Source organism: Drosophila santomea, chromosome X, assembly GCF_016746245.2.
Source record: "Drosophila santomea strain STO CAGO 1482 chromosome X, Prin_Dsan_1.1, whole genome shotgun sequence".
Taxonomy (NCBI): Eukaryota; Metazoa; Arthropoda; class Insecta; order Diptera; family Drosophilidae; genus Drosophila; species Drosophila santomea.
Window position 1 is genome coordinate 17,647,774 of NC_053021.2, and position 18,699 is coordinate 17,666,472.

Sequence of the window (18,699 nt, forward strand, 5' to 3'; positions counted from 1 at the left end):
AAGGTCACGTATTTAAATTTTCTAACGGTCAGGTTAAGTGGTACGTAATGAAACGTCGAAATTAAAGTAACGAGTAAGTTACATTAAACATTGATAGGCATATCACATATGGGATGAAATGTACCATTTTTTTAACAATAAACTAACTCCGAAACAGGCAAGCTTTGTGATACATGTTCAATAAGTTGCTGGAATTACACATATAAAAGTTTAGTTACACCAAGTAAATAGCAAGAAGTTTTGAAATGTAACGAGTATTACATTCGCCATAGAGGTGGACGAAAAAGCGATAGTTGTAAGGAGTTGCGATTTCGCGCAATCTTCCTCTTCCAGTACCAGTCTTCGGGGGCTGCCTGGCTTTTCCAGCGGGCCGCGGGCACTGGTTTTCCCGAATGCGTTGCCATTGGGCTGACCGCAGCTTTTCCACCCCAGGAACTTGGCGCTGGCGCTCTCGATCTCGCTGTTGCTCCCGCTCTCGTTGCTGCCTCCACCGCCGCTGCTCTCGCCACTCTCTCTCCCTCTCTCGTTTTGATTCGTTTCGTTTCGCTCGTTGGCACTCGGGTCGCCGAAAAATGGAGACTGCTGCTGCTGGCGCTGTTGGCGCAGGAAAATCCATTTTCCATTTTCCTACATGCGGACACTGGCTCAAAGTATCGTGTGCGGCGGACGTCCTTGTCGTGCGTGCGTCGTTTGCTCGCGCTGACGGTGTTTTTTTTGTGTTGGGTTCAGGGAACACATCCACATCGCAGCGGGCAACATGGAAACATAACCACCAGCTAGACGGAATAACAAGAAGGCCCAACTAGAAGAAAAATAGAAGAACACTGTATTTTGCAATCGCACAATTGGAATTTCGAATCGATTTATAAAGTGTTGTGTGTGCTTTTGCGGTTCGTGGTGTGTTGCATTTTCCGAAGATGCCTGGTTTTTGCTTTTTGTTTAGTGAGATTTTCTCGTATTTTTTTTTATCATATTCGGTGAAAGTGCTGTGCAACGAAAGGGAATACGCAAAAACGATTTTATTGTAGAAAATCGCGAGAGTCCCCGAAGGAGAAGGCCATACATAGAAACGAAAAGGAGAAGGAAAAGCGAAAACGAAAACGAAGCAAAGGCAGCGCAATAAGGTAGCCAAAGAAAAAAAAAAAAGAAGAAAAAAAAACGATGCTTGTGTGCGAAAATGCGAACACCGTTAGTTATGCTAGCATTGACAGTGAAAATGTAAAAAAATACGAGGAGAAAAGAGAATCGTCTGCATGTGGAAAATATGAAAAGTGCCCAATAATACATTTTCACTTGACCCAGACGCTGGTATGTGTGTTTGTGTGTGTGCGTGTGAGTGTGTGTGCTGCGAGTGTGCACACCAACACACACTGTTTGGTGTGTGTGCTGCGGTGTGGTGTGGTGGAGAAGAGAGTGAGAGTTCCGGGAGAAGTTGCGAACCAGCTGGCTCGGTGGACGTAAATATTTAATTGCCCACTGGGTGTAGATGTATGTGTATATACACACGGTTGTATAAAAATACGGAAATGTGTGTACTTGGTGATTTTTGTTTATTGTATGTTATTGCAAACGAATTTCGAATCGCCAAAGGTGTGAGAGTTCCACAAAAACACCAAAACGAACAGCAGCAGCAGCAGCGGCAGCGAAATCCCAAACTCCCCATGTGAAATAACTGTTTTTGCGCAAAGTTTTTTGTATGCCTTTGTTGTTTTTGTTGTTGCTGCTGGTGCTATCTGGTTGTTGATATTGTTGTTGCATACACAGACAAACACACTCACAGACACACACACACACAGGCACCCTCGCAAAATCATCATCAATTACGCCCCCTCCATAGAAAAACCGGAGAGTGTGTGCGTGTGTGTGCTATCTTGCGCCTATCAAAGCTCTCTCTTCGCCCACACTCACACACACACATGCACTAGCACCCGCGCCCGACACACACACACACACACATACGGGCGCACACATAGAAATATAGTCCCCCTACAGGCCACACTTTCTCTGATACTGTACCGTTTTAGTTTATTAGCTTGTATTCCCCAGTATTCGACAGTGGTGTTAGTTGGCCAGAAAGTCTGTAAAAATGTTTGTTGACTCGATCTACAGTGGAGCCTGCCCAAGTCGATCGGCGCCTTGGGCCTTACGTCAGCTTCTCTCACGAAGGCGGACATCACAATCTGTAGTGGGTGACAGCTGGTTCAGTTGGGCAAAGCACCAAAACATTGTTGGGGTGGGGTAACTTTAAACTTAACCTTGGTGTTTTGTTTTCATTGTCTACCGTTGATGTGAACTCTGTTTTCTTGGTCCAAGATGACTTACCTCTTAACCTTAAACATCGGCGGGATATTAAACTCAAAATAAAAAGATGTTTGAAAGTATGCAACAAAATGAAACGCCCTTTATTTTAGCTTATCCGTTGCGTATTCCCACGATAATAACATTCTGTTGCATACTTTCGCGCACCATTATGGTTAATTTCTGTGTAACTCTCGAAAAATTATTATCTCAATGGCTTATCGTCTCTATTAGATATACCCTGTACACTATACACTGATCCCCAACGGGTATTGTTTATCTTTTCTTCTTCGTACGCACGTGAAATACTTTTCAGCAAATTCCCCCAGATGTGTGATGTGTGAGTTCATGTGCGTAGTCATAAGTTATTGAAAACAGCCAATTAATCTCGCTGGGTAAAATTGATTGGACGTCTAGTCGATCCATGTACTGCCCTTAAATTAAAGTTTGATCACGAATAAGTAGTTCGATATCGATGTGAATGCTGAATGTTGAAGTGTGAATAGTACCCATGGTACTTCGATAATCGCATGTCTGGCCAAATATGTTTGATGGCTCGGCCTTAGTTTATGGCATCCCGAATATCGAATGAGTAGTACAAACAAATTTAGCTCCAGCCAGCAAGTACATACATACCAAATCCAGACGTGGAAGTGTTGATTCCCCATTCTACAGTGCACACTGTTATTTTCGCATTTACGGCGTAATTACTCAGCCAGATCTTGATGGAAAACGGCGGAGCGATCGCCAGTACACTCATCTGTAGACAGTCGAGTTCACTCAAATAGGGCCCATATCAGATGACCAGGTTCTACAAATCCGCTGCGAATTGTATCTGTTAAAATTTGGCAAGCCAAGAAAGAAGGTTTTTTAAATATAGCTAAATAGTTTTACTTAGCTTTTTGGTACTCATTAATTTACATTGCGATTAACAACAATTGTTGTGCCAATGCCAATGCAGTGACGGTATGTGTATCTACTCAGTTTTAGGATGTCGTTTCAGCGTTCTAGTTCTGTCTTAGTTCTGCAGTTCAAGGTGGCTCAAGGTGGGCGTGGGCGTGGACGTGGATGTGGGCGTGGGCTTAGGCGGTAGCATCAGTGTTTCGGTGGCCTTGACCAAAGTAATGTGTGGGAAGATTAAATCTTCAAATGAACGTAGGCAATGGGGCATCTTAAAGTAATCCTTTAACAAAGCCCCCCGCTTAAGGCAACTCGAGTGCACAGCACCCACAGCACGCAGCTGTAATCACATCAATTGCGCCGTGCACACAGCACCAAATGCACGAGATGGTAATCAATATCAATGCAAAGATAAGGTCCCACCACCGTAGGCATTCCTTAGTACCCAGTACCCAAGTACCCAGTACCCAATAGTCGGTACCCAGGGCTCAGCTCAGTGTTTAGGGCTGAGAATGCTGCTTCAAAGACAATTTGCATCCCATGCTCGTGTTGTGTGTGGCCCAGAATACAAGGATATGAGTGTGTGCTTTCTCATAGTTAATTCAGCCTTGTTTACGAGTTGGTTAAGTTGGCCAAGAGGCTCGCACTTGTTTACTTTAAAGGTTTATTGTTCATTGCATTGCGGCGCATATAGGGCAGCTGTAGCATCCGGATTTTGGATTTTGCGTAGCAGGTAGTCGGTGCAATCAGATTTGATAAATAATGTAATGGTGCAATGATGTGTAAGGGAATGGTACATGTGCATATGACGACCATGACTATCACTAACAGGCAGACAACCAGCTCATTAAGTACATATTTATTTGTACAATCGATTATTAAGAGGTCCACAGGTGTGGACAGACCAACGAAGCACCCAGATTTGTTTATTATGTTTGGCAATTTTTCATCGGCTGCAAGATTCAGGTTCTAATTGCTAGTGTATTGCTGCGGAGTAGCTGCCAAAGTAAATACTTCTATATGTATGTATGTACGAGTATGTAATAAAAAGTGGACAAACCCGATGTGCAGCAAATTAATAAACTTTTGCAAACTGTGCGAGCATGTAACGTTGGCACAAAAAAACCAGAAGCTAAAGGCAAAAAGGAGCAAAAGGCAGCCAAAGAGTCAACACAGCAACAGCAACAGCAGCAGCAGCAGCAAAAGCAACAACAACAACATAAACAACAAGGACTGCAGGCAGGAAACCTCCCTCGCAAACGGAAACTCATTTGCCAACAGTTTGAAACCAACTTCCGGCCCAGTAACGACGACAACGACAAGGGCAGCCGCCTGCGACGAATGCATGACAAAAGTCACATTTAAATGGGTGAAGGGGGTGGTGGGAGGGGTGTGCGCGGGGGCGGGCACTTCACGTGGGCGGGGCTTGTGGAAAACGCTTCAGCAGTGGCGGCAACAAAGACCGACAAAATCAGCGCTACTTATCAAAATTAGAACAGCAAATCTCGGCAAACAAATTAAATATAGTAAAGCAAACTTTGCCACTCGCTGTTTGCGTTCACTACTTTTATATAAATATATACATATATATATTTGTATATACATATGTATATATATGACCCAACACAGGACGGCAACTGGAATAAAGCGGGGCAATTAATATTATTTTTTTTGGGGAACTAGCTAAAGTTCAGCAAATGCAACGGGAAATTGATTATTGGTTTTGACCTTTTGTTTTCCAGGATAAATGTTATCATTAAAGTCAGGTACTTAGGTAGTTTCTGAATAAGTTTAAGCCACTGTGAAAGGAAGCTACCTAATTGGGAATGATGAAATATGAGTTAAGAGCCCTCCTTGTTGATTGTCATTCCACGAAAGCGTTATAAAAATATCTTCCATTACATTTTTGCAGAATTACAATTGCAAGCCATTGCAAAGCTCCAAGTTTATCGCAAAGTCCACGAGTTACCCAGTAAATTGCTAAAGTGCACAAATGCCTTTGTACTTTGAGTGGCTTGCCATAGCGAAATAAGTACGCACCTGGCACATCTTACATAATTGAATGAAATCCTTTTTAATTTGCTAGAAGCGAGCACTCTTTGCATAAGGCGGCCCACCTATAATGATGTCCATGTGCCTGGAGCTTCGCTTGATTGACAAATGAACAAATCGATGCGGAAAGACAGCGCATAGTGCATTATTGATTGGATTGAAATTGCCCGTGCCCCTTAAATTGACTTAATCGCCTCGCAGTCTGCAGGAATTTCCCGGAAGGCTTTAAAGAAGCCACACACACATTCTCTTATTTGGAAAACAAAGCTAGGGCCTAGTATTATTTGGGAGTATGCCGAAAAGTAGGCAGCTAAAATGAAACCTCTTTCAAACTAAGCTATTGCATACTTTTGCACACCTTTATCGGTGTTTTCATGATATTCTATGTACTTTCAAAATCCCATTCCTACTGAATATTTTTAGGGGCGTTGTTCGCCTGCATCTTCTAGTTGCCATATTGGTGTCACACGCCCATATTTCTGCCAATGTATGTGAGTCCAACCGCCTTTGTTATTTTTAAATGCTATCATTAAAGGAGGCGCAGTAAAGCTGCCACATTGGAGTCGCACGCGAGCGGCTCCACTTCCATTTCCACTTCCATTTCGACTTCTACTTCTAGTTGACTGGAGCGGAAAGAGGTCGATAGGGCAAAGTGCGTTTGTTAATGACAAAATGGTTATACAAGTTTGCCGCGGGCACGCACAATACTCGTACAAATGGAAAGCTTACTTAAGCGAGCCAAAATTCGAATACCCTCGCAGCTGCAGAATAACTTGTTATATAATTAGTTAAAAAAATATAGTTTTTAAAGGTCCCTAAACTTGATCATTTATGCTGGAAATATATCATACAAACTAAAGAGTTAGCCTTAAGTAAAAAAAATATCACTACTTCCTTGCTTTCTCTGTGAGAAAAGGGGAGGCACATAGAACAGCTTGAAACCTGGAAAAAGGGGTAAATTGTTCAATTTCCGTCTAAATTCCGGGCTAAAGTGGGAATCCCCGCCAGCACTCGACTGCTAAAGTCACTTAAAATGTCTTTTAGAATACGAGTAAATTCTTTAAATTATCAAACAGTAGCTGCATATAAATTAATGTATTTTCTGTACGTCTTTTGTAGGTTTTCACCTGCACACAGCGCCTTTAAAGAGCTGACGCTGAATACTACACGCCATTTGGAGGCCATGGAAGCGGGCTATTTATGGATAGAATAAGTAAAAGGAGTCCCAATCAATTTAAACATCAGTTCAGCATCTTGCAGTGGTTGCTACAGCGAGCTGGGCGAGAGGAGGGCACTCCAGAAGGGCTTCGCCGGCGATAGGCGATAGGCGATACTGGGGTCCTCACTTTCAACGGAAGGAAAGGAGAAGCCAACCCGACCGAACCATGAAACATTGTAAGTTTGCTTGTTACTCGAACGACCAGTTTTTCAGCGATGCGTATATTGTGAGGTACTCTTCTCTGTTGCGATTTAATTAGAAATGTTTACTCAACTTAAGGTACATCGCAGGTGTCTAAAAGTATGCAGCGAAAATAAGAATCATATGCTGATGAGACTTTAGTTGGTAGAAATATTGTAACATACTTTTGAACACTATGATGGAAGATTTGAAAACTCCAGAGATACCTCTTTTGTAATATAATTCGAATGTATTGCCTTTTTCAGCAAATATTTCCATACACAAGGACATGATGGAATTCGGATAACTGAAACCGAGAGCAACGTAATCAACTAGAAGTAGGCCACATTTACCGCATACTTCATTTAGCGGTTATCAAGCGCGTTTAAGATCATGAAGCGAACGGATATTTGCAGAACGCGTAAATGAAATCACAATACCGAACGAAGCAACTTTGATATAGAGCACCCAAACCGAACTGTTCCCAGCGGATCAGTAAGAACCAGGACGAACAGCAGGACGAGAAGGAGGCGGACGAGGCCGACGGGCCAGAGACGGCAGCGAAACCGCCGCCGCGCCACCGGGCACAGCGGTCATGGAACCACCCGGCGGTGTGCCGCCGGACAGGGATCGGCAGCTGGTGCTACGTAATCAGTCGGCGGCTCTCGTGCCCGTGGTCGTATCTGCACCACCAACGGCAACGGGTGCAATCACGCCCACGCCCACCACGCAGCCACCGGCACAAGCCCAGTTGTCGCTGGTGCCCAGCAAGCCAACCAGTCTGAGTCTTCAGCCGCATGTCGTGCTCCAGGCCATGCAACAGCTGTCGCCGTCGGCGGGTGGTGGCAACAACAATGCCAACAGCACAGTCGCCACCGCCGCCGCCACGAGCAGCAGCAGCGGGAATGCGAATAGCGGCAGCAGTCCTGCCCTAGCCTCCACCGCCACGGCCATATCGGCCACAACTCAGGCAGCCACTGCCTTCAGTGGCAGCTCGGTGGGTCACCACCACCTGCAGCACCACCACCAGCATACGCATCCGCATGCCCCACAGCAGTCACAGCCACATACACATCCACAGCACCAGCTCCAGCAACCGCATCCGGCCAGTGCGTCGAGTACAGCGCCACACCATCACGGCTCCATATCGGTCAGCGGGTCAGGCGGTGGACTGCTCGGCTCCAGCGGCGGCAGTGGCAACCAACAGCAGGCCATCGAGAAGCTATCGCGACCCATGGCCTTCGATAAGGTGGGTTTAATGACCTGGCGTATCCAGCTTTAATTACTTACAAGTATTTTGCATTTTTGTAGATGGAAATGCTGGTGCGGGAGATGCAGGATCAGGAACATGGCGTGCCTGTGCGACAGCAGAAGATGTTCCTGACGTCCATACCATATGCGTTTATGGGTAAGTGGTTCCTTACTACATCCACTCTTGATAATGATATCCATTTAACTAATCACTGATTGAATGTTGCTCGCTTTTAGGATACGATCTGATTGAATGGCTGATGGATCGCCTGCAAATCGAGGAGTCGGAGGCCCTCAACATTGCTAATCAACTGTGTCTGCACGGCTACTTCTTTCCGGTCAACGACTCAAAGACGCTGACCGTGAAGGACGACTCGTCGCTGTATCGATTCCAAACGCCCTACTATTGGCCCTGGCAGCACAAGGCGCCGGATAATGTGGAGTACGCCATCTATTTGGCCAAACGATCGCTGCGCAACAAGCAGCGCCATGCACTGGAGGACTACGAGGCGGAGGCACTGGCCTCGCTGCACAAGAATCTGAAGGGCAAGTGGGACTTCATCTCGATGCAGGCCGAGGAGCAGGTGCGGCTGGCCAAGGAGCGCAAGAAAGGTGACAAGATCGTGGGAGACTCGCAGGAACGAGCTTACTGGAGAGTTCACCGTCCACCACCTGGCCAGTTCACTCCATTGGAGCCATGTCCAGTGCCTTCGCGCGATCGTCAGGGCCTCAAGCCCAATAAAAAAAAGACTGTCGATGACATGCAGCGCGACGTTGACTACTTGGGCAAGTCGCTGAATCGGACGCGAATGAAGATGTCGCAGGCCTGCGAGTCGCTCGTTTGCTACTCGGAGACATTCTCCGAATATGATTTCTTTCTGCAGCCGGCACTGCCCTCCAATCCGTGGGTCACCGAGGATATTGCCTTCTGGCAGCTGAACAACACCTTTGTGGACATTCCCACAGAGAAGCGCGTCAAGCGCTGGGCCATCTCCATCGAGGAGCTCGTCTCCGATCCCACTGGCCTGCAGGAGTTCACCAGCTTTCTGGAGAAGGAGTACTCGCACGAGAACATCCGCTTCTGGATAGCAGTCAATCGATTGCGCCGTTCCGCCCACTCCCAAGTGGCACGAAAGGTCAACGAAATCTACGAGTGCGTATGAACCCTGCGCATTTTGGGTGTTCCAACCACTTAATCACCTGTATGTGTGTGTTCACTTTCAGGGAGTTTTTGAAGCCCGGCGCACCTTGCGAGATTAACATTGATGGAAAGACCATGGAGAGCGTGCTCAAGGGCCTGAAAAATCCATCGCGGTTCACATTTGACTCGGCATCGGAGCACATATACATGCTGCTGCTGAAGAAGGATTGCTACCCGAGATTCATACGGTCGGAGCACTACAAACGCCTGCTGGACACCGGCATTCAGCCGTCGTACAAGAAGCGGTTTTTCAACTTTGGCGGCGTGAGCGGTGCCAAGAAGAAAATGACAGCCGCACTGAGTAGCCAGCCGAATCTGGGGGATGCGGCCAAGGGACCCAGCGGCACATCCGCCGGCAGCTCCATGATGCAGGCTCCACCGCCCGGTAATCTCTCCCGTCGTCGTGGCAGCGATCGCAGTCTCACCGGCTCTGCCCACGAGCTGGCCGTGATTGGTGTGAACAAGGATGCCGGCTCCAAGGTACCGCACTCTCATTCCCAGAGTAATCTCAGCGAAATACCCTTCAGGTAAGTAAAGATCTCGACCGGATGCGGTGCTGAGTGAGTCAGTTTAAGAATCGATATACAGCGAGCTAATTTTTTCTGATTTTTCGCAATGTTTGATTTGCCTGAAAGAGCCAAGCTAAACAAAAACATCGTTTTGATTTTTGGCGACAAAAGCTTTTGGTTTACATTCAACATACATATATATATATATATATACTACTGTACTACTAACTTTTTCACGATGCGCACGAGACCTTTAGAAAACGAAATCGAAATCAAAATCGAAAACAACAAGAAACCACCCAAAATCCCCCGTTGAACAATTGATACTAAAAGAATTGATTATATCATATATATGCCATACAATTTACATCACACACGCACTGCAGTAGCGATTCAATTTATCGAGGCGATATGCCACAGCGCCACATGGCGATCATGGATATTGGGATATATGCGGCATACGGGAATCGCGAAAGTAGTTTGCAGGCACTTCCGTAAGACATGTTTATTGATTGGTTTTGCGAAACGCTTACTACTCTACTTACCACTTGTACTAACTAAACTCTTTCCAAACCTAAAACGTAATGCTAGTTTTTTTTCCTATCCACACACCTATTCTTCTTTTGTTCATCGTACAAATCTGTGACCCCCCAGATTCCCCAAAATCTTTACACCCATCCAATATTTGCGTTACTTGCCTTCTGTTTCCATCGACTTGTCGCCTTTTCTGCCCATTTTTGAGATGCAGTTTCGCATTGAAAGTTCGTTTTGCGATCTATTTAGCCAACTGAAAGTTAAAAGTAATCTAATTAATCTACTAATTGGGGGAATGGGCGACATCCAATTCTTTTGTAAACTTACATACTTGTTGTCTAACTTCACCGCAATGCCAATGATATAACCGGTACTTTAGCTCTAAGTTTTTACTGAATGAATCCGTAATATGGAAATATTTAGTTCTTTCAGAATACTCGTATAACCCGGTCCGATTGATCTTAAGACTTAGTCTTGTGTTTGTAGTCTTACTATAGAGTAGCGGATATATCTACATACCAAGTCGGATGCACCGACTGTGGCATTCCCACTTGTTGTTCCCCGTCATCTGTCCAGCGATCTCCCAGTTGCCCTTGGGGTCTGTATTGTCACCACTGTCACCGCTGCGATCCTGTTTGCCTCGCCTCTTTTCCAGACTTTTCCAGACTTTACCAACTGTCTCCGAATATACATACATAGTTTCAATCGTTGCTATGCTCGAATGTTTGCTGTTGTTATATTGTGTGTGTGTTTCTGTACTATTTATGTACCATTTGGACATAAGATAAATATGGCCGAATTGACTGTTCGTTTCCGGATGCTTCTCCCATTGCGTCTCTTACCCTTTTTCTGTTACCAATTGTACATATGCATATATGTAAGTCTACGTGTTGAACACCAGCATTCCTTTTAACCACCGTCTAAGTGTATAGAGCATATGGTTTTTATAAATTGCCATAATGTATATGTATGTATGTACTATGGTTTGTCCCACAGAGAAACGCCAAAAACGAAGACCACCGTCCTCGATGCCACGGAGTCGACAACATCCTCCACAGCACTGGTTGTGGCGGCCAGCAGTGCCGTCTGCCCGTGGGATGAGCCAGCCGAACCAGTCCCGCCGCCGCCAGCGCAAGTAAAGCTATCCGTGTGTCCCTGGGAACTCGATAGTGCCACAGAGTCGCCGGCAGCGGGTCCAGCAGTTGGAGTAGGAGGAGCATCGAAGATCCTAAGTTCCACCGGGCAACCACTGCGATTGAATAGGTAGGCGCACACCAACCAGAAACTCCGGATGTTTGGACAGCAAGTAATCAACATTTTATGCGCAGCACTTCCTCGGACAACAGCGATGTGAATGATCGAATGCAGCGCAATTTGGGCATTCGCCATCAGAACACCGTGGACAGCGGCGAAGCAGGCATAAAGCGTCTGATTCCCAACATTCCGGAGCAGCGTCGGGCCTCAGTCTCATTTACTCCAAGGTAACCCATTTACTTCATACCATACCATCGCAAATTTTAAAGTGTCTGCGTTTTCTTTGCCAGCCCCACTCCGGATTTCCAGCTAGGACGCACTCCAACGACAACCTCCTCACCCACTGTGGTGGCCAGCAGCTCCACGCCGCTGCAGGCTCGCAGCGCTGTGTACGGCAGTGGGCAAGGCATCGCCAAAGATCCACCATCTGGCTCGGATGTCGATGCGGAATTGGAGGAGGAACTTAACAAAATATCCCTGGGCGAGTCCTCGACATCGGAACCGCCGCTTCTAGTAGTACCCACCCCCGAACAGACCCCGCCGCCCATAACCAAGATCACGCCACCGCCGGGAGAAAGCGAGAATCAGGCGGAGCAGGTGGTCCTTTCGACCGAGTTGCCGGAAAGCTCCTGCTCAACGCAAGCCAACCAGCTCAACGATGCCCCGGCGACTGTGACCACGGTCAAGGAGGTCCAAATCGAACTGATCGAGCAGAGCAGTGGTGTCCAAACAGAGCCAGGTAGTCCGCCCACCATTAAGGTCCTGGTGCTAGAAGCAATTACGCCCGTGTCCGCTGAGACCGCAGCAGCCGAACCAGGCGAGGATCTGAAACAGATGGCCACCACGGCCACCGCCGCCACCGCCGCCACCATCACCACCGAGGATCAAGCAGTGCGGGCGGACGACTTAGAAAAGGCTGCTGATATGGAACCGACGGTTCTGGACGAGCTTTCACCAACCACCGACGAGTACCAGGAGGGACTGCAGTTTGGCGATGCCAAGGACGCAGTGGACGACTTTGACAGCATAGACGTTGGCTACATACCGCCGGCACCCACCCCGGCGCCATCCATGGCGCCCCTGGCCGTACTGGACGTGGACACCGTAGACGACGAGCCGTGCGAGCCGGCAGCTCCTACTCCTGCTCCGCCTAGCAGCAGCAGCAGAGAAATGGTGCTGGCCTCCGGCTCGGCCTCTGCTTCGGCCACGCCCACATCCAGCAACGAGGAGGCGCGAAAGCGGCGCAAGAAGCGAAACTCGGAGGGCAAGAAACTTAGCTCGCAGGACGAAAAGGACAGGGAGGCGCGCGAAAAGGCCGGCGGCAGCAGCATGGATGCAGCTGACCACAATGCGGTGTGTCCCTGGGAAGACGAGTTAGTATAAAGCCATGAGTTTCACCACCCATAATTGTGGCTAAGTTCGCTTTCTCCTTCTCCTCCCACCCAATAACTCATCCACAGGAACGTCAGCACCAACGACGGCACATTCGTGAAGACATATGCCACACTGGGATACTTATGAATAAAGCCCAATCTGTTCAAGACGGTGGTCAACAAGTTGCTGAAAAGGAAGCCATTGATGAAGTAGGGCCAGGCCTGGGTAGCTAAGTTTATTATACGGGAGTATCTATTATAATACCTACACATGCAAACATATTATGTAAATGTAAGTATTTGATTAATTGAGTGTATGCATATGTAAATGTTAAATGCTTCTCAAGTTCTTAATACCATTCAATCAAACGAGGCGCAGTGGTTTATTTGCTGAAAATTTCAATTGAAATGATATGAAATGAAATGAAATGAAATGATGATAACGGTCTATGAATGCTACAAAAATACATACTTTATCTACAGACGTACATACTTATTTACAAAAACCAAGTGGCCAACGTGGCTAACATGGTCAAATAGAATAACGAGAAAAATCAGATTATAACTAAATGGATATTAATGTGTTTAAAGTCGCGAGTGCCGCCTTCTGATCACTTGTAAAAACGATAATTAAACGGAGCTTAGACTCGGCGCAGCAGACACACTTTAATGTATACAATGTATATGATCTTTCTGCACATAAGAAACAATTTTCCATAGTTAATTCCAAGCTATACATATTACTCGTATAGTCCCCCTCAAAGTCAAAAGCAGTAATCAAGAACGAGATGAATAGACCATAAATAATTGTATTATAAAGTTAGGAGTGCAGCAGTGGGAGCAGTTTTCACAATGCATCTGCGATCAACTATGTATTTTTCCCCGGAAAAGCTCTTGTTATCCCAGCAAATTTGTGACATCGAACCCTGCCCTGAGATGAGCTGGTAAAGGGCAAGCTGGTACCTGGTACCTGGTACTTGGACTTATATCCACATTGTATTCGCGGTGCCTTGAGCTAGATTGGGGACAATACTATTTGAAATTGTGATGGTGATCATCCTTGCCCTCTGCCAACTCAAGAAACTCAAGATTTATTCAGCTAGTAGTACAAAGTGGCTTCGATTCACCAACTATAAACTAAAAAAAAGGTTACGGAAGTTACAAGCCCCTCGGATAATTAAATGCACAAGTTGCTGCGCAAGTAGTTGCCACTTGATATATCTCAGTTTGAAGTTTATTACTATAGTTTAACGCAAAGCCGTTTCATTTCACGCGTACATGCCAGAACTCACGAGCCCCAAATTGATGTGCAGTGCAAATGAAACACAGTTTGAAAAACGCAAATATGTATTTAGCAAAAAGCGATTAGCATAGAGCCAACACGTAGCCGATCAAAAGTGTAGATCTAATCCAGATGATGTATATTTGCCCATGCGAAACTGACTTGCGCGATTAACTTGTGCGTTTTAGATTATATACCTATGTTTGTCCTATGACTACCAACTACCAAATACAAACTACCAACTACCAACTACCAACTACCAACTACCAACTACCGACTACCGACTACCTAGTAATTTTCTCTATTTGACTAGAAATGTATTGAGCTGCCCGCCCAAACAATCGCAGAAATCGAGCTATGCCGTAATTACACTAACCACTTAGAGCCAACATCGATGGGAGTGGGAGGCGAGATGGGCCGCATCTTTAAGATCAAATTGCTGTTCGATTCGAACGTGTTAACTTAACTTAACTTAATGTGAATCTTACAAATAGACGAGAAGAAGAAGAAGAATATATGGAGAACAGATAAAACAGAGAAATTAGAGAAATTAGAGAATCAAATTAAGATGAAATCCTGGTTGTTCGCGACTAATACCTTTATATGAATCGAAAGATGATAACTTATCGAAGAACTATTACAATCTAAGTACATATATTTCTATTTTCATTGTGCATATGAATTAGCTACTTTACTGTCGAAAAAAAACCGTTTTGCTGGTAAACAATCTTTATATGGGATATCTGAATATGTGAATATCTGATTATCATCTGAATTCTCTTTGTGCTTTCTATGCTAAACATACATTTTTGAACTACTTCAATTAACGAAACGAAAATCCAAAGCTGTAACACTTGATATCCGAGATCCGTAAGTCCACAAATTGATATCCAATGTAAAGAGCGTACCAAAAATCAAAGCAACTGTTGCATAGATATTACGAAACATTACGATGGATACGGGGGGAATAATACATGCATCAGTATAGAGCATATTGAACTTATAGAGCATATAGAAAAATAGGAGCGATGTGCCGATGTGTAGGCGTGCGTACAAAATGTGTACATGAAACCACCGTTAACTTTGCTTAATGCGAGCCGAGCAATTAAAGAGTTAAATCATAAAAAAAAATACAGAATACAAAATGCAAAATACAAATGAAAAATGAAGAATGGAAAATGGAAAATGAAGAAAAATAATACCTAAAGCAAGCAGAATAAATCAGCAGCAGCAGCAGCAATAGTTCCGAAATTGTTGTCGAAATATAAATAGCAGCTTTTAGAACAACACCAAAGAAGTTGTAGTACATAAATGCGGAGGAAAATTGTATTGTTGTTGTTTTTTATGTACATTTACTTTTTTGTATTACCGTTGTTGTAAGTCAAATATGCCAAAAAATGAATAGTTTACTAAGAGTTTACAACAAATGATTCAAATGCAGGCAAGATATGAATTACTTTAAACGCAAATCGCAAGAACAAGTTCCGAATGTTTTTAGTAGTCAATGGTGAATATCTTTTAATCGCTTACACTAAGTGTTCCCATGCATATTTATGGGTTCCTTGCCGAAACAGAAATCTTAAATAAACACTAAAACTTATAACACAAGAGCGCGGCTGTCGACTTTACTCTGCCCGGTACTCAAAATGTTCAAATCAAAAAAGTGAATAAGTTTCTGAATCATCGATGCAAAAGATAACTACTTTCGCTAATGTATAATCGTGTTATTAGATCGTATTTAATTGCTATTTGATTTAAAAGTTATTTAAGGGTTTCCCCCACCAATTACATTCTACAAAAATCGTCCCAGTTGATAGAAAATTGCAATACAAATTCATTCACAAATACGTAGCGAATATATTCATATAATTTCAAGTGTATTTCAGTTTAAAGAAGTTCTACGTTTTAAAATGATCCAGAAATGATTTTTTAGAACTGTGGGCGATTTTTCGACTGTAGTGTTGGAGTTTCGAAACCAAGAACGTTGCCTGTGCACTTTCGTACCATTCGTACCGTACCATTATGTTATTTGGATTTTTGAGTATCGGGTGAGCATAGAACTAGGAAGTAATTAGAATTCCGATGGATTGATTAAGCCGCCACAGCGCCATTTTGATAATAAGAACAAAGAACAAAGAATTCGATAACTAATGTATGTTTAATGAATTACATAAGTATGTACTACTTCACGCGACAGGTGGGCGAGATTGCCCTACAAATATTTACTTTAATTTCTGGATAATTAGTGCTCATATCACTGATTAGAGGACAGGAATGCGCAAAAACAATATGCTTAATACATAAGATTCCAGAGCTTTTAGTAACGCCATGTAAATTCTGGGTCATGAATACAGTTGTGAAGATTGAAGATTGAAGATTGTAACCGAGGCGTTTGTTATTATGTATTCAAGTCATTTACTATAAGTGTATACAGCTTATACTATTACAAAAAGTGTTAAAAACATGAATTATTTTGAGAAAAACGAAACCAAAAAAAAGAAAAAGAATATACAACAAAATGTTAGTCGGTAAATGAAATCAAATGTAAAACAATTTAATGTAGACTGTACTAAAGAATTCAAGGAAATTTGAATATCAACACTCCATCACGCAAATAACTAAAAGGAAATTCGCAAATTGAATAGAAGTTGATGGGAAAATTATTTGCACAGTGCAGAAAAACGTGTTATAAAATTATTATACTATACAAAAAATATATATTATTGAATTATGCTGATGAAATTAAAAACCATAAAAGTATGTAAAAAAAAATTCAAATACAAAATGATTTAAATGAAGTACAATAAATATTCAAGTGACGAAAATGTACGAGCGGGTTCTTTTCAATGGGAATATTTCAATTGATTGATGGTTCTCTATTTAAACTGGATCTGTATGTACTGTTGTTATTCATCTTTATATTATAGGTAATAAAATTAATTGAATTTATTAATTAGTATGGTATATTCATACGGTATATTTTTTGTGAACTGCGGTCACACTTTTGGGTTCGCGGTCAATCGATAACATATCGCGCCTTCTGATATCGATAGACAGCGAGTAGTTTTGTTTGTAAATTAAATTTAAATTAACCGAGCTAAACTTATCCATGGAACCGGTGGCCATCCGGCCGAAGGCACCTGGAGCGGGCAACCGCGGAGCCCTGCGGCTGGCAGCTAAGAAGCCGCCCAAAAAGCGCATGTACCACTGCGGCGTTTGCTTGGCGGGATTCCCTGGTCATCTGGCCACCAAGCGGCACGAGCAGCAGTGCGCGGCCAGGTTGAGGCGTCTGTTCGTCTGCCGCCACTGCCTAACGCTCTTCGGCGAGGAGGCCCGGCTGGAGCGGCACCGGGAGCGAAAGCACGTCGACGGTCAGTTCCTGTGCCTGCAGTGCGGCAAGCGGTACGCGTCCGCCACGTTTCTGTACCGCCATGTGGTCAGCTGGCACGGCGAGCAGTCGGTGTTCTACTGCGCCATGTGCGCGGACAACTGCAACGATGTCAAGACCTTTAGCGGTATGCTGGAGCTTCAGCAGCATGCCGAGGAGGTACATAACCTGCGTTCCCTGGAGTCCACCGCCAGTGATGCAGGTAGGTATCCTGCTTAGAAACAGTTGTGGTGTTCATGATATACCCTGTTTAATAATAATATTTAATATAATCCCGGCAGGCAGCCAGGTCGACGAAACGGAGGACCTTGAGATGCTGGAGGAGAACATCGAGGACATACTGCCCAGCATTGACTGGGACGACGATCTGACATTTGGCTGGCCCATGGACCTAAACAAGGAGTCGTGTATTTTGGACACAAAGCCAAGCGTTTTTGTCTGTCCCTTCTGCGCCAACGGATTCACCGGCAGTCTAAGTTTAGTGCGGCACCTGGAAGAGGTTCACGAACGCAGTCCCCAGGAATGCTGCTACTGTGGCAAGAGCCATGGCAGTCGGGAAGCCCTGCGTTCCCACCTGCAACGTGTCCACGTTCTGTTGCGCAGTCATGTGTGTGGCATTTGCCAGGCGGACTTCGCCACCGCCGATCATCTGAAGAAGCACGTGAACAGCCAGCACCTGGACCACCGACCGCACCTGTGTCCCACCTGCGGCAAGAGATTCGCCCAGCGGTGCCACCTCACCCAGCACATGGCCACGGATCGCGGCCATGGGCAAGGCAACTTCGTCTGCCAACTCTGCCTGTGGCCCTTCTTCCGGGCCATCGATCTCGAACGGCATGTGTATGAGAAGCATCCGTGAGGCAGTCATCCTAGCGGGTATGCTAGCTTTAATATCGGGTATTTATTCTTTAAAGTAACTGCTTACAAGGCGCCTTAATTTACAACTTTAGAACATACTTATATTATAAATGTAACCGAAATTCAATTAAGATGGCTAATAGACAAAGTTAGTATGTGTGAATTTATCTGACTAAAATAGCAATAAATAAAGTTAGGTTGTAAGAAAAGATTGTCTAAAGACAGTTTACAGAGTCACTGCTGTTTAAATTGTTTAAATAGGCTATTTTGCTGTACTAAAATAAATGTTTCGAAGGTAACAATGAACTTTGCTGCTTTGCGGCCATACAACATTATCAATCAATATTTATCATCATCACATCACTAATTAATAAGATAAGATAAGATAAGATCTTAATTT

At 44.5% G+C, this 18,699-nt stretch overlaps 2 protein-coding genes across 5 annotated transcripts; both read left to right on the forward strand.

The window, feature by feature from the left end:
• Positions 1-226: 226 nt before the first annotated feature.
• Positions 227-15,644, forward strand: LOC120455151. 4 transcript variants are annotated; one of them, XR_005616718.2, is made up of 12 exons: positions 227-1,124; positions 6,370-6,645; positions 6,916-7,898; positions 7,961-8,057; positions 8,138-9,053; positions 9,125-9,628; positions 9,997-10,104; positions 11,141-11,407; positions 11,473-11,625; positions 11,689-12,771; positions 12,859-13,063; positions 13,119-15,644. XR_005616718.2 is itself a non-coding variant. In XM_039641057.2 (11 exons), the coding sequence occupies exons 3-11, from the start codon at positions 7,245-7,247 to the stop codon at positions 12,917-12,919; spliced, it is 3,843 nt and encodes a 1,280-aa protein (XP_039496991.1). In that variant the 5' UTR covers positions 227-1,124; positions 6,370-6,645; positions 6,916-7,244; the 3' UTR covers positions 12,920-15,644. The 4 variants fall into 4 exon arrangements, 2 of the variants coding, with proteins under 2 accessions (XP_039496991.1, XP_039496992.1); XR_005616719.2 differs by having other exon boundaries at positions 14,367-15,644; XM_039641057.2 differs by having other exon boundaries at positions 12,859-15,644.
• Positions 15,645-17,075: 1,431 nt separating this feature from the next.
• Positions 17,076-18,634, forward strand: LOC120456964 (zinc finger protein 133). Its single transcript, XM_039644109.2, has 2 exons — positions 17,076-17,643; positions 17,723-18,634. The coding sequence occupies exons 1-2, from the start codon at positions 17,163-17,165 to the stop codon at positions 18,298-18,300; spliced, it is 1,059 nt and encodes a 352-aa protein (XP_039500043.1). The 5' UTR covers positions 17,076-17,162; the 3' UTR covers positions 18,301-18,634.
• The last annotated feature ends 65 nt before the right edge of the window (positions 18,635-18,699 follow it).

What these genes read in the sequence shown, in the direction of transcription:
- LOC120455151 (XM_039641057.2), top strand. Translation starts at nt 7,245, where the DNA reads ATGGAACCACCCGGCGGTGTGCCGCCGGACAGGGATCGGCAGCTGGTG. An exon ending in CTCAGCGAAATACCCTTCAG is followed by an intron (nt 9,629 to 9,996) that starts GTAAGTAAAGAT and finishes CACGCACTGCAG; the next exon opens with TAGCGATTCAATTTATCGAG. An exon ending in GTGTGTCCCTGGGAAGACGA is followed by an intron (nt 12,772 to 12,858) that starts GTTAGTATAAAG and finishes ACTCATCCACAG; the next exon opens with GAACGTCAGCACCAACGACG.
- LOC120456964 (XM_039644109.2), top strand. Translation starts at nt 17,163, where the DNA reads ATGGAACCGGTGGCCATCCGGCCGAAGGCACCTGGAGCGGGCAACCGC. An exon ending in GTCCACCGCCAGTGATGCAG is followed by an intron (nt 17,644 to 17,722) that starts GTAGGTATCCTG and finishes TAATCCCGGCAG; the next exon opens with GCAGCCAGGTCGACGAAACG.